Source organism: Plectropomus leopardus, chromosome 12 (genome assembly GCF_008729295.1).
Source record: "Plectropomus leopardus isolate mb chromosome 12, YSFRI_Pleo_2.0, whole genome shotgun sequence".
NCBI lineage: Eukaryota > Metazoa > Chordata > Actinopteri > Perciformes > Serranidae > Plectropomus > Plectropomus leopardus.
Genome location: NC_056474.1, coordinates 18,825,075 through 18,848,340, shown reverse-complemented (window position 1 = coordinate 18,848,340; position 23,266 = coordinate 18,825,075). Strand labels below are relative to the sequence as shown.

Here is a 23,266-nt window from a genome sequence, read left to right as displayed (position 1 = left end):
CACATTTCAAACTTTGATACAATACCTTTGAAAATATTATTTCTCAGTACCATGGGGAAAAGTTTTATGAAAAGATGAATATAACAAGGCTGCAACATGACATCAAAAACTTATGTTTTCTTGGTTAGTAGCAGAGAACAGCAGAATTACTGTTGTAAATGTTCAGAATAAGAGAGCAAGAGAGAAAGGTGGCACCGGTGTACTGTGTATCAATACTTCAGAATCTATATGTATCGGAAATTTTGACAACACTCAGCTGCAGAGCATTTGCTGAAAAGTGCTCAGAGTGACAGATGGGGGGGAAAGCAGCCACAGGTACTTGAATATGTTTCTTCCACTGTAACAGGCTGTTTCACATGTTCGTAATCCCCGTCATAAATTACTTACCAACACAAGTCAGCTGTGCAGGTGGTAAATCTTACATGACATCAAGTTATTTATAACCCGTTTTTGTATGAATCATCTGTAGATTAGTGTCTGTTTGCTTCCTAATCTAATGTTACATCCTGTGTGGATAAGTTTGACATCACTAGCTAGATGCACCTGTGTTTTGGCATATAAGAACTACTTACTTATGAAGATCATCATGCAATTCTTTTCAAAGAAATTTTAAAAATGAAACACCTCATCCCTTACCCACACATATACACTAGTTTGTGCATGTCCTGTAACTAGAAGCTAACTTCTTGAGTTGGATGTTTTCCTCTTTTATACTTTTGCAGTGAACATTTTTTTGTTTGGCTTATTGCTGTTTAAAGTAAAAATGAAGTTTTGTGTTGGCATCATTTTGTATTCCTGCCCACTGATTAATGTTAGTCGTTGGTAAAACTATGCTCACTAAGATTCTCCTGTTGATGATCTTGGAAAAATTAAAAGTTTTGCTTCTTTTTTGCTCCTTCATCACGACTTTACTGTTTCTGTTTTTCCTCCCATGTTGCAGTTGGATTGACAGACTAACTACCTCATTTTCAGCATCATCAGATATAAAGATATCTGAGGGTTAAAAAAAAAACAAAAAACATTTTTTATTTCAGCTGTACTGGCCCTAAGTGGGATGTTGTATGACTCTTGAAGTCTTTTTAGGTCAGGACTTTTCCCTCGCGACTATATTTCATTAAGCCTCGAAACTGGCAGCGCCGAGCAGACCTATAAGATCCAGTTTGCAGTATGCACACATGCAGGCTCATTGGCTGCAGGCAAGTTGACACAGTTTCCCCGATTTTCACCGCCTCATGCAGCTGTAGCGGCTGCTCGGAGCCTGTAGAGCCAGCAGGTGGTACTCTACTGTCGGCTGTGTCCGACTGTTGCATGCGTGCAGCCGGCTGGATGAAGAGCTGAGAACTCGAGAGCGGAGACCACCTGGACGAGGTCAGACAGAGAAAAAGGAAAGCTGCTGCTGCTTCTGTAGAGGAGGATGGACACACGCCGGAGCGCGGTCGCTTCAGTCACCGAGGTCAGCAGCTCTGCCACCGCCGGGCTGTGACTCTCCGGGCTCCGCAGAGGTGATCGGTGGACGCCGGTGGCCGTGACAGGACGACACGGACACTTTGCAGGCTGCAGCAGTCTGTGTGCAGCGCCTTGCAGTGAAACCTCCCCCCCTGGAGAATAAAGCATCTGGAAGCTGAAAGAAAGAGCAGACTGGGACAGGGACAGCGACAGCGGCGCGGAATTAATAGATACAGCACCGAGGGTTTACACCGACATGGGGTAAGTGTGGCTGGGTTGCTTTAATTAGGCTCCAAATGAAAATTGAGAGTTTGTTGTTGAATCTGTGGATCCAGCTCCTTTTTATATATTTCATATCTGTTCGCATGTAGACCGAGAACAAGTATTAGCCTACTTTTTGGGTTTAATGGATGCCTCAACTCTCTCTTTGTAGAAAAGAAGTCTCAGTCACCTTATAAGATGTTTCCTCACCACAGAGAAAGGTAAGAACATTTTGAGCACAACTTGTGATATTGAGATGCCATTAAATTTGTTGCACTTGTGATCTAAAGATGCCAAACACCTCACAAAAAGCTTAAGTAAATAATTATAAATGTTATTAATTTAAGAAAAAAAGAAAGTCAGACTTAATTTGAAGAAAGTTAAATGATATTACTAATTAGAAATGATCATAATACTAGAACACATCTGGGAAACACGTGTGTGTTGCATGTAGAGCAATGTTGTAATTCTTTTCCCCATTTTGCACAAACACAGATTCAGCATCATGGTAATTTTAGACTTGATGGATATGTTAAATTAAGGCAGTTATCTTCTGTAATGTTTTTCTTCTGTATGGTCCCAGAGTCTTCATATTATTTGATCCATAATTCTTACCAGTGACTCTTGCACATAGGACCATAGTGGTATGAAATGGCTCATTTCTTTGCAATTAATGTAAAAATGTTCTTATTTGTTAAATATGTGTGTAATAACGGGTATGCTAATATTAATCAGCAATAGGACAGCTGTGAAACTGCCACAGACAGTTATGTTGTCTGGTATTGTTGCATTGTTATCTGTTAGATGGATTAGTTAAAGATTATATAGTTGCACTTTCTTTATGTACAAGCCAAACTGGAGGATTGGTGCAGAATGAAAGAAGCAACCTCTCATTAATTTAGAAATCTGTCATCCTGATGTTTAACATCTGTGTATAAAAGATTTAGAAAGATCAGAAACCGAGTAAAGCAGATTGTGGATACTGTAGATTGTGGTAGGAATTAGTGGAGTTGTTCATCATGAGGTGCAGCGTCGACCCCCATGTAATCACTACAAGGCTTTGTTATGCTTATAGACCCCCATTAAACCCTGTAGGTCACATCCATCTGCTGAGGATGAAGGTCGAGTCACTGAACATCTTTGAGAGATGTGCGAGGACAGACCAGTTAACAGAAAAGAGAGAAACATGAGCACACAGGTTTTCTTTACACCACCAGTGTCTCAACAACAATTTTCACACAGCAAGGAGCAAGTGTTGACGGATGACAGATTTGTATACATGCACTTGCAGCCAGCGATCCTCTGTTTAAACATGGCTGTGTAACATCTAACTCCACCATGACAGGTTGCAGTTTTGATTTCTGGTCGGTCACAAGAAGCAGTGAAGCTGAATGTGTTGATCTTGTGCATCCCATCACATGCCACGTGCTCAGTAGCAGATCACATGCACCAAACCTGAGGCAAGGTCAACATGTGCCTGCCATGGGATAATTTTACAGTGTGTGGAGTGTTGAGCCTTTTGTCACTGCTCTTTGGGACCACAGCATAAAGTCATGGATGGATTACTGAACAGGTCTAGCAGACACAGCCCGCCACCCCCCACCCCCACCCCCACCATTCACCTGCAAAATGTCACTTGAATTACCATGTACTGACCCGCAAAGTATGACTTCAAAGAGACTCAAAATCGCCCAAAAATACACAATATCATCTTAAAGAGAAACAAAGTGACCGCAAAAAGAAATACACAAAATTACCATAAAGACACACAAAATTACTTCAAAGTGACATAAAATGAGCAAAAATACACAAAATAACATTAAAGACACACAAAATTACTTAAAAGAGACATAAAATGACCAAACAATACACAAACTATCGCCTAAAAGAAAAAAATGACTACAAAAGACACAAAATGGCCAAAAATACACTAAATTAGCTTTAAGAGACACAAATTTACCTCAGAGACACGAAAGACCATGAAATACACAAATTTACCCCAGAGATACAAAATGACCAAAAATACACCAAATTAGGTAAAAGAGACACAAAAAGACCAAAAAATATACACAAATTTACAATTATTCTGTCATTAGTCCATAGCTATGACATTATGCAATTAAAGTTGACTTCATGATAAGACAAAACAAAATTACCCAAATGTGTTATATTTTATTGAAAATCTGAATACTTTTTCCTGTCAAATATTACATATTTACTATTAACTACTTCTCTTATGTGGCTGTGTAGAAAATGAAAATCAGGTTTTTTTTTAGTCAAATATTTGACAGAAAATCTACTTACTTAACTATAAACTGGGGTCAAAGAGTTTGAAAGATGAGGACATCTAACAGATCGGGAAGGTGAGGGAATTTTCAGTGAGTGCAAAGTTGTGCTCCTTTAAAATAGTTTAACAGTTAAATTTATGTGAATAGAAAGCAGGAGGACAACTCTCACTCGCGGCGTCTTGTCCCAGTCGAACCTCAGATCAGTGTCTCATTGTTCACAGCAGGAGGTCCACTGACTTCAGTGAGGATTACTGTGAGATGAGAAGGAGAATTATCGTGCGGGTTATGATCAGGCTGGGTCGGCCGTCGAAATGCCAACGTTAGTATCAGCACCTTCACAGTCGGTCGTTGATACACAGTGTACGTACCAGGTGATGTAATGCTTCTTTTCACCATGATCTCCTATGCTGAGAAGCACACAGAGACACCATTATTGGATTTGTGTGTCACTAATGGGGTCAGATATAAATGTACAATGACTGGCCAAAATAATACGGTTCTATTGGGAACAGCAGCCGCTGCAGCTTACAATGCTGCAAAGAAGAAGAAGTGTCCTGGTTTTGACCGGTTGAAATTTTAACTTCTTGTAGGCAACATTTCGATTAGATGCAAAGAGTGATGAGGAGTGATGAACAACACTGTGTGTCGGGATGCTTTTAGTCTTGTGAGTCTGATGACTGTCGGTGTTGTCTGTAAAGACACTGGCATTGGCTCTATAGTCCGTCTGACATAAATTAAAGACATTGTCAGAGGGAAGATGTTTATACCGAACACCTTCATCCAAGAGTGTCCAAACTTTTCTGAATGGGGGTCATATTAGATAATGTGAAAATACCCAGGGGTTAGCTGCTTCTAGCATCATATGAGTTTTTTTAATCAGAAAAAAAGAGACAATCACAACTATTTCATCTTTTAGTCATTGCCTTTACGCTTCTTTGCTGTGGCCATGTCTGCTACCTAAAAGAAAATGTCTGCTGAGAGGTCCACTAGTTTGCTTGTTATTGTCTGTTAATGAAAACACATTAGTTCTGCCTGCACTGTTCCTGCACGTCTACAAACTGTACGATAGTCTTGCCAATGTGAGGTAAAAGGAAAATTGCAAAGCGATCATGCTTGATTAAGCAATTGTGTGGCAGGACAAATGTAGTATATTTCAGTCATCACGTTGGCGTTCATCTGTGACCTCATTGAGATGGCAGTGTCATTCACTGGTTAGTCCAACTCTTTGACAACAGCCATTTGAGGGACTGCCACGAAATGTAGTAGAGACATTCATTGTCCTCAGAAGATTAATCCAACTAGCTTTTGCCTCTTTCAGTTCCCGGTAAAACACTGGGATAACTTCACTACGAGTGATTTTTCATTGTTTAAAAATGCACTGCGTTCAACAACATTACCGTCCTGCACCTTTTCACACATGCCATGGCAATAACGGAATAGATGGGGTAAGGCACAGTCAAATAGATGGCGTTGATGCAACACTTACGATGCCAATCGCTATAAAACTGGCAGTATACAACAGAAAACGTCTCGAATTATTTTCAGAAACACGGAAAAAGTATTCCGAAAAAGTATTTTTAAATAGCTTGCAAAAGCATTGGCATCAATGCTAAACTGTCAATAAGTCAGGGATTCAAACACATCATCAGCAGAGTCTTATAAATGGTTCGTTCGCTCCACGTGAAGGCGTCTTTCATCAGACGGACTTAACCCTTTACCTGCTTTTTCCTACAATGTTATTGCTTTCATTCACAACACAGATGCTCCTGCATTTTCCCTGAAATGTTTCCATATCTTGAGGTGGAAGATTGACGGTACAGATTTTCCTGAATACCGATCCCTGCTCCCATTCACAGTGGACCCCACGGAGGTATTGCTTCTGAACATTTCAGGAATAAACTGCGTGTATAAAAGGGGCTTTTTTAATGATCCCCTGACTTTGCCTGTTGCACAACCAGGAGGTTTAAGACCAAATACCTGCAAAACTAATCCTATCAGCCTGAGCTGAGCTGTGTTTTTAGCATCGATTAGGAAATGTTTGCATGCTCACATGACAAAACAAGATGGTGAACATGGTAAACATTATACCTGGTACACATCAATCTGTGAGCTTTGTCCTTATGGGCAGGTTACACTGATGTGAGCACAAAGTGCAGCCTCACAGGGTTGACAACATGGCTGTAGATTCTTCTTTTTGTGTTGTTTTTGCTTTTGCATTGGCTTAGATTTGATTTTCTACCAAGTAGGAAATACACTTAACAGAATGACAACATACGCTGTTACTTCAGTGACTTTCATAGTCAAATTTGCAGATTTAAAGTGACCCATAACTTAAAGGTTTAGAGTTTGTCACAAGTATTCTGCTTTATTTTAAATCAAAGTCAGAATCAGAAATACAATATTGATCTCCAGAGCGAAATTTGCTGATTTTACAGTTGCTTTTATATACACACATATATAAATTGATGAGAAAAGTAGATTGTTAAAATATGTGCAGAAAACAGAAAAATAAGAAGTATGTGCAAACAAGTGTGCCATACAACAGTATATAACCAGAGTGTAAAAAATGAGCATGCTGAGAAATGAGGTCTTTAAGTGCGTAAATTATAAATGCAAAGTGTGGGAATACACAGTGCTGTAAATGGACTGACTGGACACCAGCTGAGGAGGGACAAGGGAGCCATAAAGAGAGAAAGACCTTTAGCAGTCTTGCTATTCATACCACATGGCTGTGGCTAAACCACCTCCCAACACCAGGGACTTTGTTGCTTTGATATATTTACCTCGTATCCAGGATACATCTCTGCAAATACTGGCAGGAGCCGAGCAGAGGGCGGAGGGTGAACGGCTCGGGAGAGGGTTCACAGCGTTTTAGTCAACATCATTTGCCAGCTAAGTCACAGCCCTGTATGGCGAATGACGCAGGGAAAAGTGTGGGAGAAAGCCAAAGGATGATTCCGGCATCTGTCCCTGGATGGCAAAGAGACAGATGGAGACGTACCGTTAGGAAAATAATGAAGGATTTCCTTTTTAAAGAAAAGAGAGACACAATTTGGACAGAGTTGCATCATGATGGGGTTTAATAGAGTATGAGGATATTTGAATGCTCAAATCATGAGCCAAAATGATTCTAGTCCATGCAAAAAAAGGCCTTGTTTTTAAGATTTAAAAATGTCCAGATCTTCCTGCTCTAACTCAAAGTTAACTAAATTATATTCTGTTTACTCTAAACCCATTCACAGATTTCTGGGATAATTAATGGGTTTGCTCTTCACATGTCCTCATACAGAAACAGTTTCCTCATTATCATCTCTGTGCTTCCTCCTTCAGGGAGCAGCCGATCTTCAGCGCCCGGGCCCATGTTTTCCAGATCGACCCTGCCACCAAGAGGAACTGGATCCCCGCCAGCAAGCATGCCGTCACCGTGTCCTTCTTTTATGATGCCAACCGTAACGTCTACCGCATCATCAGCGTGGGAGGGACCAAGGTGAGGAAAATGGTAATGATGGTTATAATGTAGACAGTAGAGAGAGTCATTAATTCAGCATAGAAACTTGTACTCTTGTTGAATTGCTCACTGAATAATCCCATTGCTTGAGAAAAATAAATCAAGCCAATTTGGTCAGGTTTCAAAGGGTTAATCTGCAAAATGTCATGCAACATGTACTGACCACGATGACTCAAAATTACCACAAAGAGACAGAAGAGATGCAAAGGAACTGCAAAGAGCCACAGAATGACTGCAAAAAAGAAGAAATATCACCACAAAGAGATACAAAATGACAAAAAAAAAACAGAACATTACCACAAAGAGATGCAAAATGACCAAAAGATGACACAGTTATCACAAAGGCACACAAAACCACAAAAAGGTAACATACCAACTACAAAGAGATGCAAAATGACCAAAAGATGACAAAGTTATCACAAAGGCACACAAAACCACAAAAAGTTAACATAACAACTACAAAGAGGTAAAATGACTAAAAAAAGGAACAACATAAAAGAGGCAAAAGCATCTAAAAGTCTGTGTGTATGGGGAAGGTGGTGGGGTCATTTGCATATCTGTGCCCAGGGCTCCATTGTCTCATAATCCACCCATGCTAAAATGATATAATGCGTAAAAATGCAATATTTTGTTCCAGTAGATTCGGTATTGAGAGCTAAAATGTGAACCCTGTGTCTTTGATAATTAAAACACCCAATTTCTGAGGGATTTTCTCAAAGCTGTGTTATCCTGCTTGATTGCAGTGAAGATGGTGGCCTTGGCAACAAAAGAGGCTATTCAGTATTTGTAACAAAGACCGCGGGCCAAACAAAACAGCCTCACAGTAATGTTCCTCTTCACCAGCCATCCTCCTACAAGAAAATCTGTAAGGTTCAGAAATAAAGAGTGAAGAAAACCACAGTGAGTGTCAACAAATCAGCAGCCAGAACGTCTTCCTCACAGGCCTGTGGATTTAGATTATGAAGAAGAGGCCACATCAGTCGCTGGGGAGGAGGGGGGGTCTATCTGATCTCTTCTTAGCACCTCTGGTCTGACCCACATTTCTGCCTCCCAGAAGGCTGTGCGGGGTGGCAGTTGGTCGGTCAGCAGCCCAATCCTGCCAGGACTGGTGTCTGGCTCCACAGTAATCTTCACTGCTGTTACCAGCGTCCAACATGTTATGTCAAACATGTCAGCGCAGAAACGGAGACCGTAGAGTTCGCGTAATCGTTTGTTGGAGGGGAGAGAAGGATGAAAAAGCTTCCTACTAAGCTGCCATTGCCCCGAAATTCTGGGATTTTAAATCAGTTCCATTATTGTAAGGCTGGAGATGACGTAAAGAGGTTTATAAATAGGTCTGCTCTAATAATTTTTTCTCCTGCGCTCAGGGGGAGAGAGGTGGTTTCGGCCACTTTTCTGAGGCTGAAGTGATGAACCCAGTGTTTTTTGTGTTTTTGCTGCTGTTCCTGTCTTCTATAGTAAATTTGATTCGGATTAGTCTCTGCTAGTCTCAATTTGCTTTGAACTCTGTGATCTGCATCTGTGGTGTTTTGATTGTCATATTAGGTGAAACACGTGTCAGTGGAAAAAATGCTTGAAAATAGATGATTGACAGGAAACCCAGAAGAATGTAAAAGCTACAGTTGCTGCTGAAACTTTCACTTCATACGCACAGTTTTATATGACAGATTGTCTTGAAAATCATGTTCCTCCTTCTTGTAGTGCTTCTAATGGCATTCACTAGAATCTACTGCAGCATTGGGGAGTCTAGAAGGTTGGTGGGTAGTGCGAGCATCCCGTGTACAACAGCAGTGTTGTTGATGCAGCGGCCGTGGATTCACTTCCAGTCCACGGCCCCTTGCTGGGTGTCATACCCGCTCTTGAATGAAGAATGTACTGCAGCACACCAAAAACAACCAATGTTGTCTCTGAAGCAGCTGTCAGTCTTGTCAATCACTGCTCGTGAACTGCAATTAAACTGTCAAACTAGGCATCGTTGATCAAATATGAGAAAGATCATGTTACTGGATTACCTTTTTTTCACCACAGATGTTTTCATAAACATATTATAGTTCTTATTTTACAGCTAAACAGTACACTAAAATGTTTTTTATGGAAACAACTGAGGTGATAAAAAGACAATGCAGTAACAGAATCTTGATTCATATTTGATTTTATCAGCACTGCCAAGTTTGACAGTTTGACTGGAACATGAGCAGTGATTGACATGACTAACAGCTGCGTTAGAGACTCCTCAACTCTGATTGGTTGGTTTTGGCGAGTTGCCGTAAAGTCTAGCAAATGCCATTAGAAGCAAGATAGGGGGATGATATGTTTTCACAGACTATCTGTTTCATGTACTTCTTTCAAAATAGTGACAGTTTCAGCAGATATGACAAAAAGTTACTTCTGTAAAAGTTTAATCAGTTTACTCACCATGAAGAAGATAACTCGGCTTCTAAAAGCTGGTGTGTAATGTCTTTGGCAGCTCTGAAGGAGCTTTGTGAAGTCTGAAAAAAAATCCCTTAAAGTTGATGTCATGGGCTCTGAGCATGCACATGTATTATTGTTATTAATCTGCATTACAAACTGGGGCTGTGGTGTTTAAAAGATGTTTGCATTTAGGAGGCAGGGAGGGTCTGACAAAATTGCTATTGGTATGGACATCCACAGTCCAAGGTTTGTGGCGCTTCACCCAGATTTAGAACCAAATATCTGCAGTTTTTTCTTAATCTCTCTCTTGTCAGTCTCCCATACTTGTGGAAGTACAAGATTAATAACTAAAATAATAATACATTAATATTAATTAATTTGAATTATTATTTATTATTAATTAATAAATAATAATAAATAATGGAATAAAAAATCCACACCAAACTTTCTACTCATCATCATTCTTTTGCCTTTGCTATTTCTCTGGATTGACAAAGCAAAGTGTAGGCTGTAGTAATTAAATGTTAATTCAATTAAGGATAGTAATATAAAAATACCTCTACATATGATAATTAATCATTTCAAGTAACTAATTTCATCTTGATTCTTGGATCTGCTGCTGAGCCACACAGACGATCATCTTTGTTCTCTCTGCATTTGCAGGCAATCATTAACTGCACCGTTACACCCAGCATGACATTTACCAAGACGTCCCAGAAGTTCGGTCAGTGGGCGGACAGCAGGGCCAACACTGTGTACGGTCTTGGTTTTGCCACAGAGCAGCAGCTGCATCAGGTACACTAAAGTCAAACCACTGATAAATACTTTAGGAAATCTTCTGTATTTATCAAAACTTCTCAGTCATTGTACATTTGCGGACGTTAATGAGTGCTGCATTATTAATGTTTCATCACCTGAAATGTCTTGTCCTCTTTTGAAAAGTTCTCCGAAAAGTTTAAGGAGGTGAAAGATGCAGCTCGTCTGGCACGAGAAAAGTCGCAGGACAAAGAACTGGCCAACACGGCGCTGAGCATCGCTGCTCCTCAGGTGAGAAAAAAAAAAATCCATGAAAGTAGAGCAAGCCTCTGCAGGTATCAGGCAGACGGTGTAAATGTGAAAACAGTGTCATGATCCACAGAAACATCCAGTGATGCATTTTGGGCATTTTTGGGATGGAGTGTGAGCACCGGCCAAGGTTAGAAGAATGCACCTGTGTTACTTTGTTGCAGCTATAAGACACTGTTATTAAATCAAAGGAGAGACGGAGAGACAAAAGGAGGCAGGAGAAAGATGAGCTGGGTCACTTGTCTCGGAGGGAAGAGAAAGTGAGGAAAAGTAGGACGATGGTAAAATTATCCCGTGCCGCTCAGCGGTGCGCCACCGTCACCGAGAAGCCTCTGACTCAAACAGTGTAATGATGAAAATGTAGTCAGCTCGGGGCTTTTTTGATCAATAGAGAATAATTACCCATCAGTTACATCTGCTTGGTCATGAGGAACATGCCCGTTTCCTTTTAATTCTACGGCTGAACAGATTCCAAGTGCTGTCTCTCGCTTCACGTCTTTATCGATTTAATGAACACGTTGGAGGACCTCCAGACAATTGCCAACTGTGTCAATTAATCGTGCTTGATTCTTGCTAAGTAGCTCTGCGCTGCATAGCTGCTGATGGTTTTGGTAGTTTGGGAAAAGTTATTATGTGTGGTGAGCTTTGTGATGACATGTTTCTGTGTCTGTTTTTTTCCACCTGATGGATTCCCTCTGTAGTTCTCACAGGTGAGTCTGCCGTTTTTGGATTATTATCCGGCACCATACAAAACAAAACACAAGAAAGATGTGTGCAAATACACTCTGTGAATCTTTATTTTCCTTTCCGTGTGTCCCTGAATTTATTTGTACGTGCTGTGATGCTCTGATAGCTCTTATTTCATCAGACCAAAACAGACACCACAGTAATACACATCACATCATGTCTCCATCAGAGAGAGAGGAAAAAGTAGTTCTGCTGCATAGCTTTACTTTATATGTATGTTTTTTTTATTAAAACATTGAGCAATCTTTGTTGGACTTTGATGTGAATGAGATTTTTAAGCTTTGACAGCAGTTTTCATGAATGAAGCAGCCTCTCTCCTCTCTGAATAATCCATTTTCTGTTGAGATGCAGCGTATTGTAATGCTGTGTGTGCGCTACCAAGAGAGTCCATTTACTGATGTGTTTCTCAGGACCTCTCGGATGAACTCCAGTCTCCACCGGTGATGTGTGTGAACGGGCCCGAGGACAAGCTGTTCCGCAGCCAGAGCGCGGACATCACCCTGTCTTCTGAGAAGGAGCGCATTAAAAAGATGCTCTCTGAGGGGTAACTGAGTTATGCACACGCACAAAAACACTCACACACATCAGCACAATAGAAACTGAGGAGCCCAATCTCACACTCTGGCCAAACACTTAAAGGGACAGTTCACCCCAAAATGAAAAGTTGCAGCCTTGGAGATAACAGCTGTAGAAATGTCTGCCTTCTCTCCATTATAATGAAACTAGATGGAGAACTTGTGGTGCTCAAAGCGCCAAAAGAAAGAGTTTGACAACTTAACAGCAATGTCTCTTTCCAGAAAACATGACCGACTTATGCAGGATAATCCACAGGCCTTGTTGTTAGCAGTTTCATGTAAGACCTGTTTTCTTTTTACCAAACCACACCCCCAACCAAAGGAAATGTGCATCTACTGCCACCTCACCTAGCACCACTGAACTCGCAAACATTACAGCTCAGCTGACTTATTTGCCTTTTTTGCCTAGTATTAGATACGAAGATTAATACGCTCAGTAAAACAGGCCTTTCCCCCAGTTAATGGGTGCACATATATGCTGTTTGATTCTAAAAATGACATGCTGAGACATGCTGTATGAAATCATCACATGCTAACAATTTCAATCAAGTTTTGTTCAATCAGATTCTCTTTTCATCCTCGATTCTTCGTCTTTGTTCGGTGGTTGTGCATCTGCAAAGCTTGGGGTTGTCCCATGGCAACAGTTTACCATGGCAACCATTAGGATGAAGCCTACTGTCGTAATAATTGGACCGTAGGATTTAAAAGCATTGTTGGGGGCTCAATTTCTTTCAAAAACATGGGGAGAACATAATGAGCTACCTAAAAAACAAGAAATAAATGATTTTTTTAAAAAAGAAAGAAAAGAAAAGAAAATCACATAAAAAAATAAGCACAAAAAAATAAAAGTATAAAAACAAAAATGAACAAGACCTGAAAAAAGTTAGGAAAATTCAAATATATATATATTTTTTTAATATGTATAAATATAGTTTTATGGATATTTTCCCTAGTTTTTGATAATTTTCTAATTATTCTTCCCTCGTCACCTTTTTACTAATTTCTTGCAATTTGTGGGTCATTTCTCGCCAAGTTGGTCACTGCTTTTTTCCCACATGTTTTTGAAAGAAATCCAACCAATATGCTCAGATTTCAAAGGGTTAAAAGAAATCTATTGCAACCTCCTGCAGTTTAGCTGATGATAAAATTACTGTGTCCAAAAACATCTTTTTTCCACGTTGTGGAATGTGAAAACCAGCACCATCACAAGGATATTTAAATGGTTTGTTCAGCTGGCTTATAGTACAAAATTGCACAATTACTACTGTTATTTACATTAAAGCTAAGCTGTAGCTTCAAATTTAACATACAAACATGAGTATGTAGAATAAATGTTCCACGTACTGGAACCAAATATATTTTAAATGTAGTCTTAAGTAAGATTCAGCTTTAAGCTCCACAGAGATTGATCCCTTATGTTCAGAGTGTTTTTATCTTAAACCAAAATTATGATAGTGAAATTGTAATCTTGGTCAAAGACTAGAGTTTTCTACCTCCTTCCTCCCTGGTGCTTACAAATTTAATTAAATTACTTAAAAATAAATCTGCACTAATTTCCTTAAAAAGTTATCTTTCAGTGTCACATTCTGTGTTTTGATGAAGATGACTTTTAGATAGTCGACTCCAAGCTTACCCTGGGAACAGTTTGGTGTTTTTGTGTGCACTCTGGGGGCATTTTAATGAGTGTATCTTTGCTTTGTTATAAGACCTGTGAAATGACCTTCAGTCTGGGCAGTAGGTGTGCTGCCGCAGGCTGCAGCCTTCTTAAGTTACACTGTGTGTTACACTGACTTGCTGCTTGCATTAACCAAGCCAAAAGTTTTTCATCATGTTACAAGCTCTTGGCAGCAGTAAAACACCATTAGCTACATCATACAAAACACTTGTTTTTTATATGTTCAGTATATGTATATCATGCAATATGTATCACCGGTTTACAGTTAGTTTCTGTTTTTCAGGTCAATCTGTGAGATGAACCTGGAGGCCGAGCTTTTCACTCTGCAGGACAGCAACTCCAAACTGGTGGCAGCTTTGCATGAGGCTAATGCTAATGTGGAGCAGTGGAAGAAACAGCTGGCAGCGTATCAGGAGGAGACGGACAGGCTCAGAGAGCAGGTGAGCCTCTGCTGTGTTCAGTCTGCAGTCCACGCTATTAGTAAGACATTAATACAAAAGCAAAATTCAGTCTGTTACTCTCACAGGGAGTTGAACCACTGTCTTACTTGCAAAAATAATTTCAATGCAACTTTTCCGTACTGGACTTTCATCATAGCGTCACATTAAAGTAATTATTTTTGCAGGTAAGACAGTGTGCAGGAGTTTTTTTTAAAGTAGTGTTCTGCTTGCCCCTCTCCTACGCACCTGTTTCAGAATAGATGTGCAAAGTTTTCTTTTGTTCTGACTCGCAGTGAGTTAAAAGCACAGTTCACCCCAAAATCCAAAAGTTATAATTTACCATTTTATTGAGTCTCTTGAATGCATCACCTGACCTGGCATCTCAGGATCTTCTCATTAAAGGCAGAAAAAGGCAAAATGAGTTGTGCAGGGAAGACTCCAGGAGAACACAGTCTTTAATCAGCGTTTGTTTGGCTAGGTCTTAGGTAAAATTGTTTATCGCCCCATTGATTTGAACTTTGTTTTCACAAAGGCCTGTTTATTTTGCAGGAACGTTTGTGTGGGGTTTTTTTTGTTTTTATTTTTTGATAAAGTTTTAATGTGACATTTAGACAAATGTGTTTAGCATCACCCAGCAACTTTTCTCACATCCTGCAAATCAATCGACACCCGAATCATCCTGGCTCATCAAACAAACAGTGAGTGCAACCAAACACAGTGAGGTGGTCGTATCTACCTTCGCGTCTATGGGTGGTTATTTCAAGCTTATTTAGATGTAATGTTGTTATAATGTTTAACTTCATGACAGCACTCTCCAAAAACAATGAGCAAACTGTGTCCATAAAATTACCTACAACAAACTATTATATTGTTTCGAAGCCTTCATTAGCAGGTTCAGAATTACAATATATAACTTTCCTATATTTTTTCAGACTCAGGTTGTACTTCAGGAGCGTGGAGATGAAAAGTATTGCTACCTTCCTCCTCATACACTCCTACCTCTAAATTTAAAAGTAATTGAATATCCCAAATTAAATTAGCTTTACTTTGAAAGGACTGCATAGGTGTTTAATCTACAGTGTCATTTTCAGGAACCTAAAATGTGCCCTGCTGAGTATGATCGATATCATATATAAAATTAAATATTGAACATTATGTCAAAGTGATCATTTTGATGTGAAGTGAAAAGAGAGGAATTTACATGAACATTATTCTCTTTTCTTTTCTCCTCTCTTTTTATTTTTTAAAGGAGACAAGGTATTGGGCTTACATTTATTTTATTTTATTCTATTTTAGAACTGTTCATTTATTCTCTCTAAACAAGATGTTGATAAGACCAGACATACCTTACACAAACTTAGATCAAAAGTATATATAACAAAAGCAAAGACCAGACAGAAAATAAAATAAAATAAAAAATATGGCCTCGAGCAACATTATCCTAGAAAGTTCACCTCTTCACTTCAGTTAGGGAGCAACCCATAAATAATCGTTTTTTAACATCACAATGTGAAATGTTGGTGCTCGCTCATTTGAACATTGCAGTTCTATATAAACTATCCTGAGAATATGATTAATGTTGCCTCTGTTTCAGAGTTTCAGATTTAAAAAAATACTAATGTTTTTTTTGGTTTTTTTTACAGTTTTATATAAATTAAAATATAAATGTTAAATGAATTAGAAGACCTGAATCCTCTAAACACTTCCAAGGTCAGAAGACATGCAGCTCATGTGAAATGACACTAAACTATGTGTAAAAAGTGTTTTGGCCTGTCCAGGAAGTACCCTGCTTCTCACACCCAGTGCTGCTCAACAGGATAAGCGGTTTATATGGATGGATGGATGGTTGACGGATGGATTAACTGTTACATGAAAAGCTTTGTGGGAAATTTGACCTCAGACTCCACAGCTGCATATTTCATGTATTATGGACAATTTCATTGGCAATTCATTGCTAGGCAACAGCTTGGATCTATGTTTACTTTCTGTCAGCTGAGGTCATTCACAACCACTGTAAAACTTTTATTTTTTACAACAAATAAATAAAATGTAGGAAAGAAACATGATGAAAAAAATCATTTAGGGTTCACTAAACAAATGGGAAAAAAAACAATTAATTTTATAGTTTTTGCCAATTTATATTTTTGGAGTTTTAAATCTTCAACAGTAGTCAAGTAAATTTTCACTTTATGTGTAAAATAATTTTGCTAAAATAATAATCAAGGTAATTGTGTAATTTTTTGTCATCGTTAAAACTGAGCAATATATCTATCTTTGTTGTTTGTGATGTTTGTGTTTTGCAAGTTTCCTCTGTACATTTAACCAAAACATGGCTTGAAAACACTCAGGGTCACGAAATTCCTGTAAAAGTTAGGAAATAAGAAAAACTGTTCTCCAGGCCTTAAAATGGGTTTGAATTAATAGAATGTTTTGGAAAAAAATTAAACAGGCATTGTTTTGGCTATTGTTTCACTTGTATTCATAAAATATTCAAAACATGTCTTACATTATTCAAAATATGTTGCGTTAAAAATCTGCGTGAAGTTGATTGGATCTTTGTTTTTCCATCCCCACCAAAAGGGGCGTGGCCTTGACATTTTGCGAAATACCCAAATTTGCTGGTGTAGTCAATTAGCGTATGCAGCTAGTTGGTGGCCGGAAAGTCTAACTTGCGAGTAAAAATAGAAAGATCTACGAGGTTGCTTATCCCCAAACGCTCGGGGAGTGTGTGTTCATGGGCCTGCCCATTTTAAACTACTTAAGTTATCTCGGAAATGGGGTGAAATATTATGGAAAAGTGCTGGAAAGGTATTTGAAATTAATTTGTAAAAATGTGTGGGAACCCCGAACACTGAAAAGTAGCAGTTCTCTCTCGTGGCTTCATGTGCAGCCAAGTCCTTCTTCACTCTGCTGTAACCTGCAGCTCAGAGGCCGATGGCGAAGGTCACACCTAATTATCAATGCTGGAGCTGTGGAGCTCTGAGCAGGAGCAGACACTGAGATTATTACTGACGTAAAGCTTTGCTCAAACAGGAGCAAGGTGAGGCTGATGGGACTCTGACACTCTGTTGCTTTCAGTAGTGACCGAGTCGCACGTCTTTCTCTGCTGAGAGAGGTCGTGCTGCTTTTGATTGGCTTTATTTCCTCGGATTGAAAGCACTTGTTCAGCAAAATCAAAAAAGGACAAGTCAGTCAGGCTGGTACCACACTTCATCATTCTTTGACAACACTCGTGCCGCAGGCGTTTCCCTCCAACGCTTTAATCAAGGTGTTCCCTGCCGGTTGAACCGGTTCACCATGCACGCCCTAATGTCACATTTCACCACAAGAGAATTTGGTCGAAACAGGCCGAGCCTCAGGAGAGTTTTACACTTGAATTACCTCTCAGCCTCCAGTGAATGCAGATGGCTCTGTCCTCCCTCCCCCTCACTCATCAATAAAAGGTATTTTCACATTTGCTGGTAGCTGATTCCTCGGGGAACGACCTAGCCTCAGGCTGACAATTACAAACCTCTCTGATTCAACGCTTTAATACCTTGATCCCTTTCCATTATAGCCCAGCTTTACAGTATCGATCACTGCTCTTTAATCCTCCGACACTTGGCCGGTATTTCAAACAGTTTTCACCGTTTTGGTCCACATCAACAAATTAAGTCATACAAGTGAGAACCGAGTCTCCTTTGGACCGAGTTCGCTCCCTCCACCGAGGAAGGGGACCAGGTGGCTGAAAATGGTTCATGTCTCTGGGGTGGTGTGGGAGGGAGAGGGGTTTGTAGGACAGCAATATCCTACTTTCAATGCCCCAGTTAGGAAAAAATGAAAAATCACCAGAGGGAGCTGGCATCCACTCGGTTCTCTCTTCTTTTTTTTTTTCTTCTCTCTACCGCTCCTCCTTGTCTCAACCATACATGGTTTAAAATACTCCTGCCCGTCTCTGTCAGACGCAGGGGCATTTTTAGAGGCTGTCCTGCTGGTTTATTTCCTGATTAATGAGGCCCACATGACAAAGCAGCCAGAATTTACTCCTGTTTGCCTGAAAATGGTGACATGACTCATCTGAGATCATCTGAGATCAGCCTCTATTGACGAGGCTGTGGCATGTTTTAACTCGCAGGTACATTTAAGAAAGAAGGAAAAAAAAGAATCATAATGTGGATAAAACTGAAAGCATGTTAGGCTGAAAACACTCCTGAAAAACTTGAGAGGTCTTTTTTATAGATCAGTGTTTTTTTATGTTTTATGAGTGCACTAAGATCAGTGGTACTGTCTTACAGCTACAGCTGGCAACTGGTCATATTTGCTGAATGACATCCACAGCACTTGCTTTGCATGGGGGGCACTTTTATGTTTCTAGGATTTTAGTACATTTTGGGGATTTTGGGACATTTCTAGGATTTTAGGATGTTTTAGGATTTCAGTGCGTTTCTAGGATTTTAGGACATTACGCAGGGCTGATCAAATATGAATCAAGATTCTGTTACTGCATTGTCTATTTCTTACCTTAAATGTTCTCAAAAACATATTTAAGTGTACTGTTTAGCTGTAAAAAGAGAACATTTGCTCCAGCCGATGGGCAGTGCTTTGTTTTGGCTTAACTGTTTTCAACATGGCGGTCAGATGACAAACTTCCTCATTAGATTTCACTAAATTTTTCGAAAGCCTAAAAACAGAGCCAAGCAAAAGTACAGCAGTCTGTTCTATCAAACTACTTGAATTACTGCTCAGATATTATTACAGGATTTTTTTCCAATAATGCCAAAATTACACTACCTTTCTCAGCTATATAATGAAGCATACTGAATGCAGGTTTTGTGTGAAACCATGTACCACATGCAGAACATAATTTAACTCTGTCTCTTTGTGTGTCATCAGGTGGCTGAATTAGAGGCACATGGAGGCCAAGGCCCCAGTGACCTGCTGAAGGATGAGCTGACTCAGTCTCTGGAGGAGCTGGAGGCCCTGCTGAAAGCCAAAGATGAGGTTGGTGCTCATCTTCCATTTTCATCCTCAGCTGGGTCAGAGGCTGGAAGCTGCTGATGTTCCTCACAGGTGTTGATAACAAAAGATTCAGCTACTTAAACTCAAGTGTTTCTTTTCAATCTTTTCCAGGAAATCCACATTTTGCAAAACAAGAAAGCAGAGTACCACGATATGGAACATGACAGGGATGAGGCCATTCACAGATTACGGGTAGGAGCGGGGTTATTACGACAATGTGATATGCTTTTGTAATTTATGTAGTGGTTTGCAAGTGTTGAATTCCCCTTTTAACTGTCCTTTTTTTGTCTTCTTTTATGACGCAGCGGTCAGAGAAAAAGTATAGTTTTATATTCCAGGGCTGTAGCGACAGAGAAAAAATGTGCAAAGAGTGTAAGAATGCAAATGTTCCAGTCCATGTTGGACTTTACTCAGTGCAAAATGAGACATGCATAAATCACCCCATATGAAGGTTACTCTACAGGTGCACCAGTAATGATCTAGGACTTGTGTATTTGTGTTGAATTAACCTGCAGACTGTTGGCTTCATGTATGCTCCATCATGCCTTGCATGGTTCACTAAATGCACTTTTTGAGTAATGTATATATAGGGTGACTCATCATGCAGGCCTCATTTTGCACTAATTAAAGTCCAACATTTACTTTAACATTTGCCCTTTAGGTAATTTTCCCCTGACTACATCTACTTACGCTCTAATATTCCATTATTATTCAGATTATGAAGGTATTCTGAATTTCATACGGGTCATGTTAACGTCATATTCCATTTTGGTATTCCGAATAAGGCCTTTTTCCAAATGTAGCAATTTCAGGCGATGCCGATGTTTGGTTTTTAGGAGCATTATTTGGACATGTATACAGTGCATTTGGAATATATATCTCAATCGGGGTTTTACTGCAGTTTGCAGCACACGGCCTCTTGCCTTTATACGGTCAGCTGTCTGCGTTGTCATGGATGTGTTGTACACAAACCAACTCGCCAAGAGCTTGCAAGGCTGCGGTAGAGATGCCAAAACAAAAAGGCAACAATTCTTGTTTGAAAGATAAACACACCTACTTTTAAACATTATGAAAGACTCGAATATCAACAGGTTTTTGGACATGTGCAGATATCACAACACCAGCCTTTTTGAGAAGGTGGTTGAAGGAATGAAAAAGGGAGGCTGTGTTTGCATGGTTGGACAAGTTTGCCACTGGATAAACTTTTTAAAAATCCTATTTTGATGCAAAGAAGCAAAATAGCACAAGCAGCTCCAGCTGTTCCACTTTTCCATAATTTGAAGCAATAAATGACGTTAGAGCACATTAGTTGGACTATGCCAGTAGCATGTAAACTGGAAAAGTAGTTGAAGAGCTTATTAGGAATATTGTCTTTTTGGAATAAGCGCAAAAAAACAGAATATTTTGTGCATGTAAATGTAGTGATAGCCCTGTAATGTATCAACTAGAAGCCTTTAAAATCCAGACTCTAGTCTGAAACTTTTTTTTTGTTCTCTTTGTGAGCACTACCGTCATAAATTACGCACATTTGTTGAGGAAATGTGAAATAATCTGTTAAACTTACAACAGCCCTCTCCTCTGCAGGAGACAGAGATGCGTAACGCAGAGTTGGAGCGTCGCATCCAGAACACAGAGCAGAACCTGAATAACTCTCTGGAGGAGCGGGATCGCATGGACTCTGAGATCCAGAGGGCCATCGAAATTCTGGACATCAAGATCTTTGACCTTAATGACCTTCGCCAGAGCCTGGTTAAACTCATCGACAAATAAGAGGAGAGAAATCTACGCCGGGAGAAAGAGGCGGAATGGATGTGACAGGGTTAAATTTGTCATGGCCGATGCAGTGGGGGAGCAAACAAAACAAGATGGAGCTGGTCCCCGTCCTCTTCAAGCACAACAACCACCTGGGCTGCAGGAGGTTGCTCCATGTGTGTGTTGCGGCAGTGGCTGCTGTACTCAACAACACCATACTGCAGGTGTCAGCCCAAGCAGCAGCATATAGTACATGGTTTTGCTTGTCCATTGTAACGCTTCTCGTTGCTTTCAAGGGTAACATTCAATGCAATAAACCAACTTTAAGGTAAGTGCTTAACACTGCTAGACACTTAATATTGAGAATTGGTGCTTGTAGTTTTTCATACATAGGACTTTTGTACACACAATGGTGATGCAGTCAATATAAATAAGAGGCCTTGTTTGTTTTTTGTTTTTCAACTGACAGGTGATATTTAAATATCGTATCCATAAAGTGAATGCAAATCAAAATAGTGCACAAGATAAAAAACTTTACAAGAGATCTGTCTATTTAACAGTCTGGATACAATATAATTATTCCTGAATTAACAGTGAGCAAACTATGATTTGTGCAGAGATGGACTTGTATATGGTTTTGTTATTGCCCGTGCATAAAGTAGCAGCTGTAACTATAGGTGTAGATTTCGACGGGGGACGTAGCAATATTGAGAACCCCCCAAATAAAAACATGATACAGTGTTTTGACGATATTGTAGACATTTCTGCCATAAATTGATGCAGAACATGCACACATTGATGCATAAAAATTAACCAGAATACAGAAAATTAAGTGTTTGATGCTCAATAATTTTATGGCAGAGAACTCCCAAACCCCCCGTTTGTGTGTGTCCCCCTCTAATGTTGAAACGCAACTTACGCCCTTGACTTTAACGTGCAAAGTGAAGGGCAAAATGGTTCTAGTTGGGGCTTTTCCCACAGGAATAAGCAATGACATACGTTCAAGGTCAGTAAAAAAAATATGCTAATAGTTTTGTACATTTGGGTAAGGCATGGACACACAACATAGATCTTAATATTGACACCAATGATCAAATGTTAAGAGCAGACTCATCAGCAGCTTGTTTATGATCACATTTTATTTGAGCTTGTAAGAAACCTTTAAATCTAAGATATGTGACAGTAACCTGCAAAGTACATTTTAGATAAGATATGTTAAGTGATAACATTTAGGATCAATAAGCATTTTCCACACGATATGAATCAATAACGCTACAGTAATTATATAAACACAAAAAATTATCAGTTAGTATTACAGATAAGTTTAACTGGTCGTCTTGTGCATCATCTCTTAACAGACTGCTGACTTAGGAGCCTATTTCTGATAGACGCATTCGAGGAAATTAAAGAGACATTTTCTGCCTTCTGTCATTTCTCAGCACGTTACCTTTAGCTGTGGACAATGTGCCACACGCCTTCAGAGTGTGGCTGTACTGTACCAAGAGTGAATTTATTTAACAACAGAATGTCTAATTCACAGAGTCTTTTATCACACAGACTGTGTTGTTTAACATAATGCTGTGTTTGCATTATTTTTTTTCAAGCCTTATTTTTTTGTTCGTCTAAGGATGGTTGGTGATAGTCATGCCAGCTCCATGTCTAGAACTGTGAGCTTTTGTCATGACAGTTTGGAAATAAAAGCAAAGATTACAGTCGTTTTTATGTACTTCTTTCCTATTTTGACAGTTAATTTCTCCCTGTGGATGGACCATCTTTGTTTTATTTTAATTTTTTATTGTAGCATTAATCCAGGTGTCTATAGGTACCAAACACTTAAATTTGATGCCTTATATTAGGATTATTATTGCATTATATTTAAGGAAATATAAGACTTGTTTTTGGACTTGTTTTCTTTTTCTGTAAAGGTAAGTAGCATGGTGCAGAGGTTTTTGGTTATTAGAGTGAATTATGTTTATCTACATTTTGCCAACAGTTCAGTGCAAGTGTGAAGTAAAAACAGTGTTTGGTTTAGTTGTTTAATGATATTTCACTTCAGAAATGTGGACTTTCACGCGGAGGAACTTGATTCATTTTGACCA

At 39.4% G+C, this 23,266-nt stretch overlaps 1 protein-coding gene across 2 annotated transcripts; it reads left to right on the top strand.

Annotated features, from left to right (window-relative positions):
* The first annotated feature begins 73 nt into the window (after nt 1-73).
* Nucleotides 74-22,893, top strand: LOC121951467 (homer protein homolog 3-like). Of its 2 annotated transcripts, none has more exons than XM_042497799.1 (10): nt 74-1,707; nt 1,880-1,928; nt 7,326-7,482; nt 10,579-10,710; nt 10,858-10,962; nt 12,138-12,271; nt 14,261-14,417; nt 19,290-19,397; nt 19,527-19,607; nt 21,000-22,893. In XM_042497799.1, exons 2-10 carry the CDS (start codon nt 1,906-1,908, stop codon nt 21,183-21,185), a joined length of 1,083 nt encoding a protein of 360 aa, XP_042353733.1. In that variant the 5' UTR covers nt 74-1,707; nt 1,880-1,905; the 3' UTR covers nt 21,186-22,893. The 2 variants fall into 2 exon arrangements, with proteins under 2 accessions (XP_042353733.1, XP_042353732.1); XM_042497798.1 differs by having other exon boundaries at nt 7,326-7,494.
* Nucleotides 22,894-23,266: the final 373 nt, after the last annotated feature.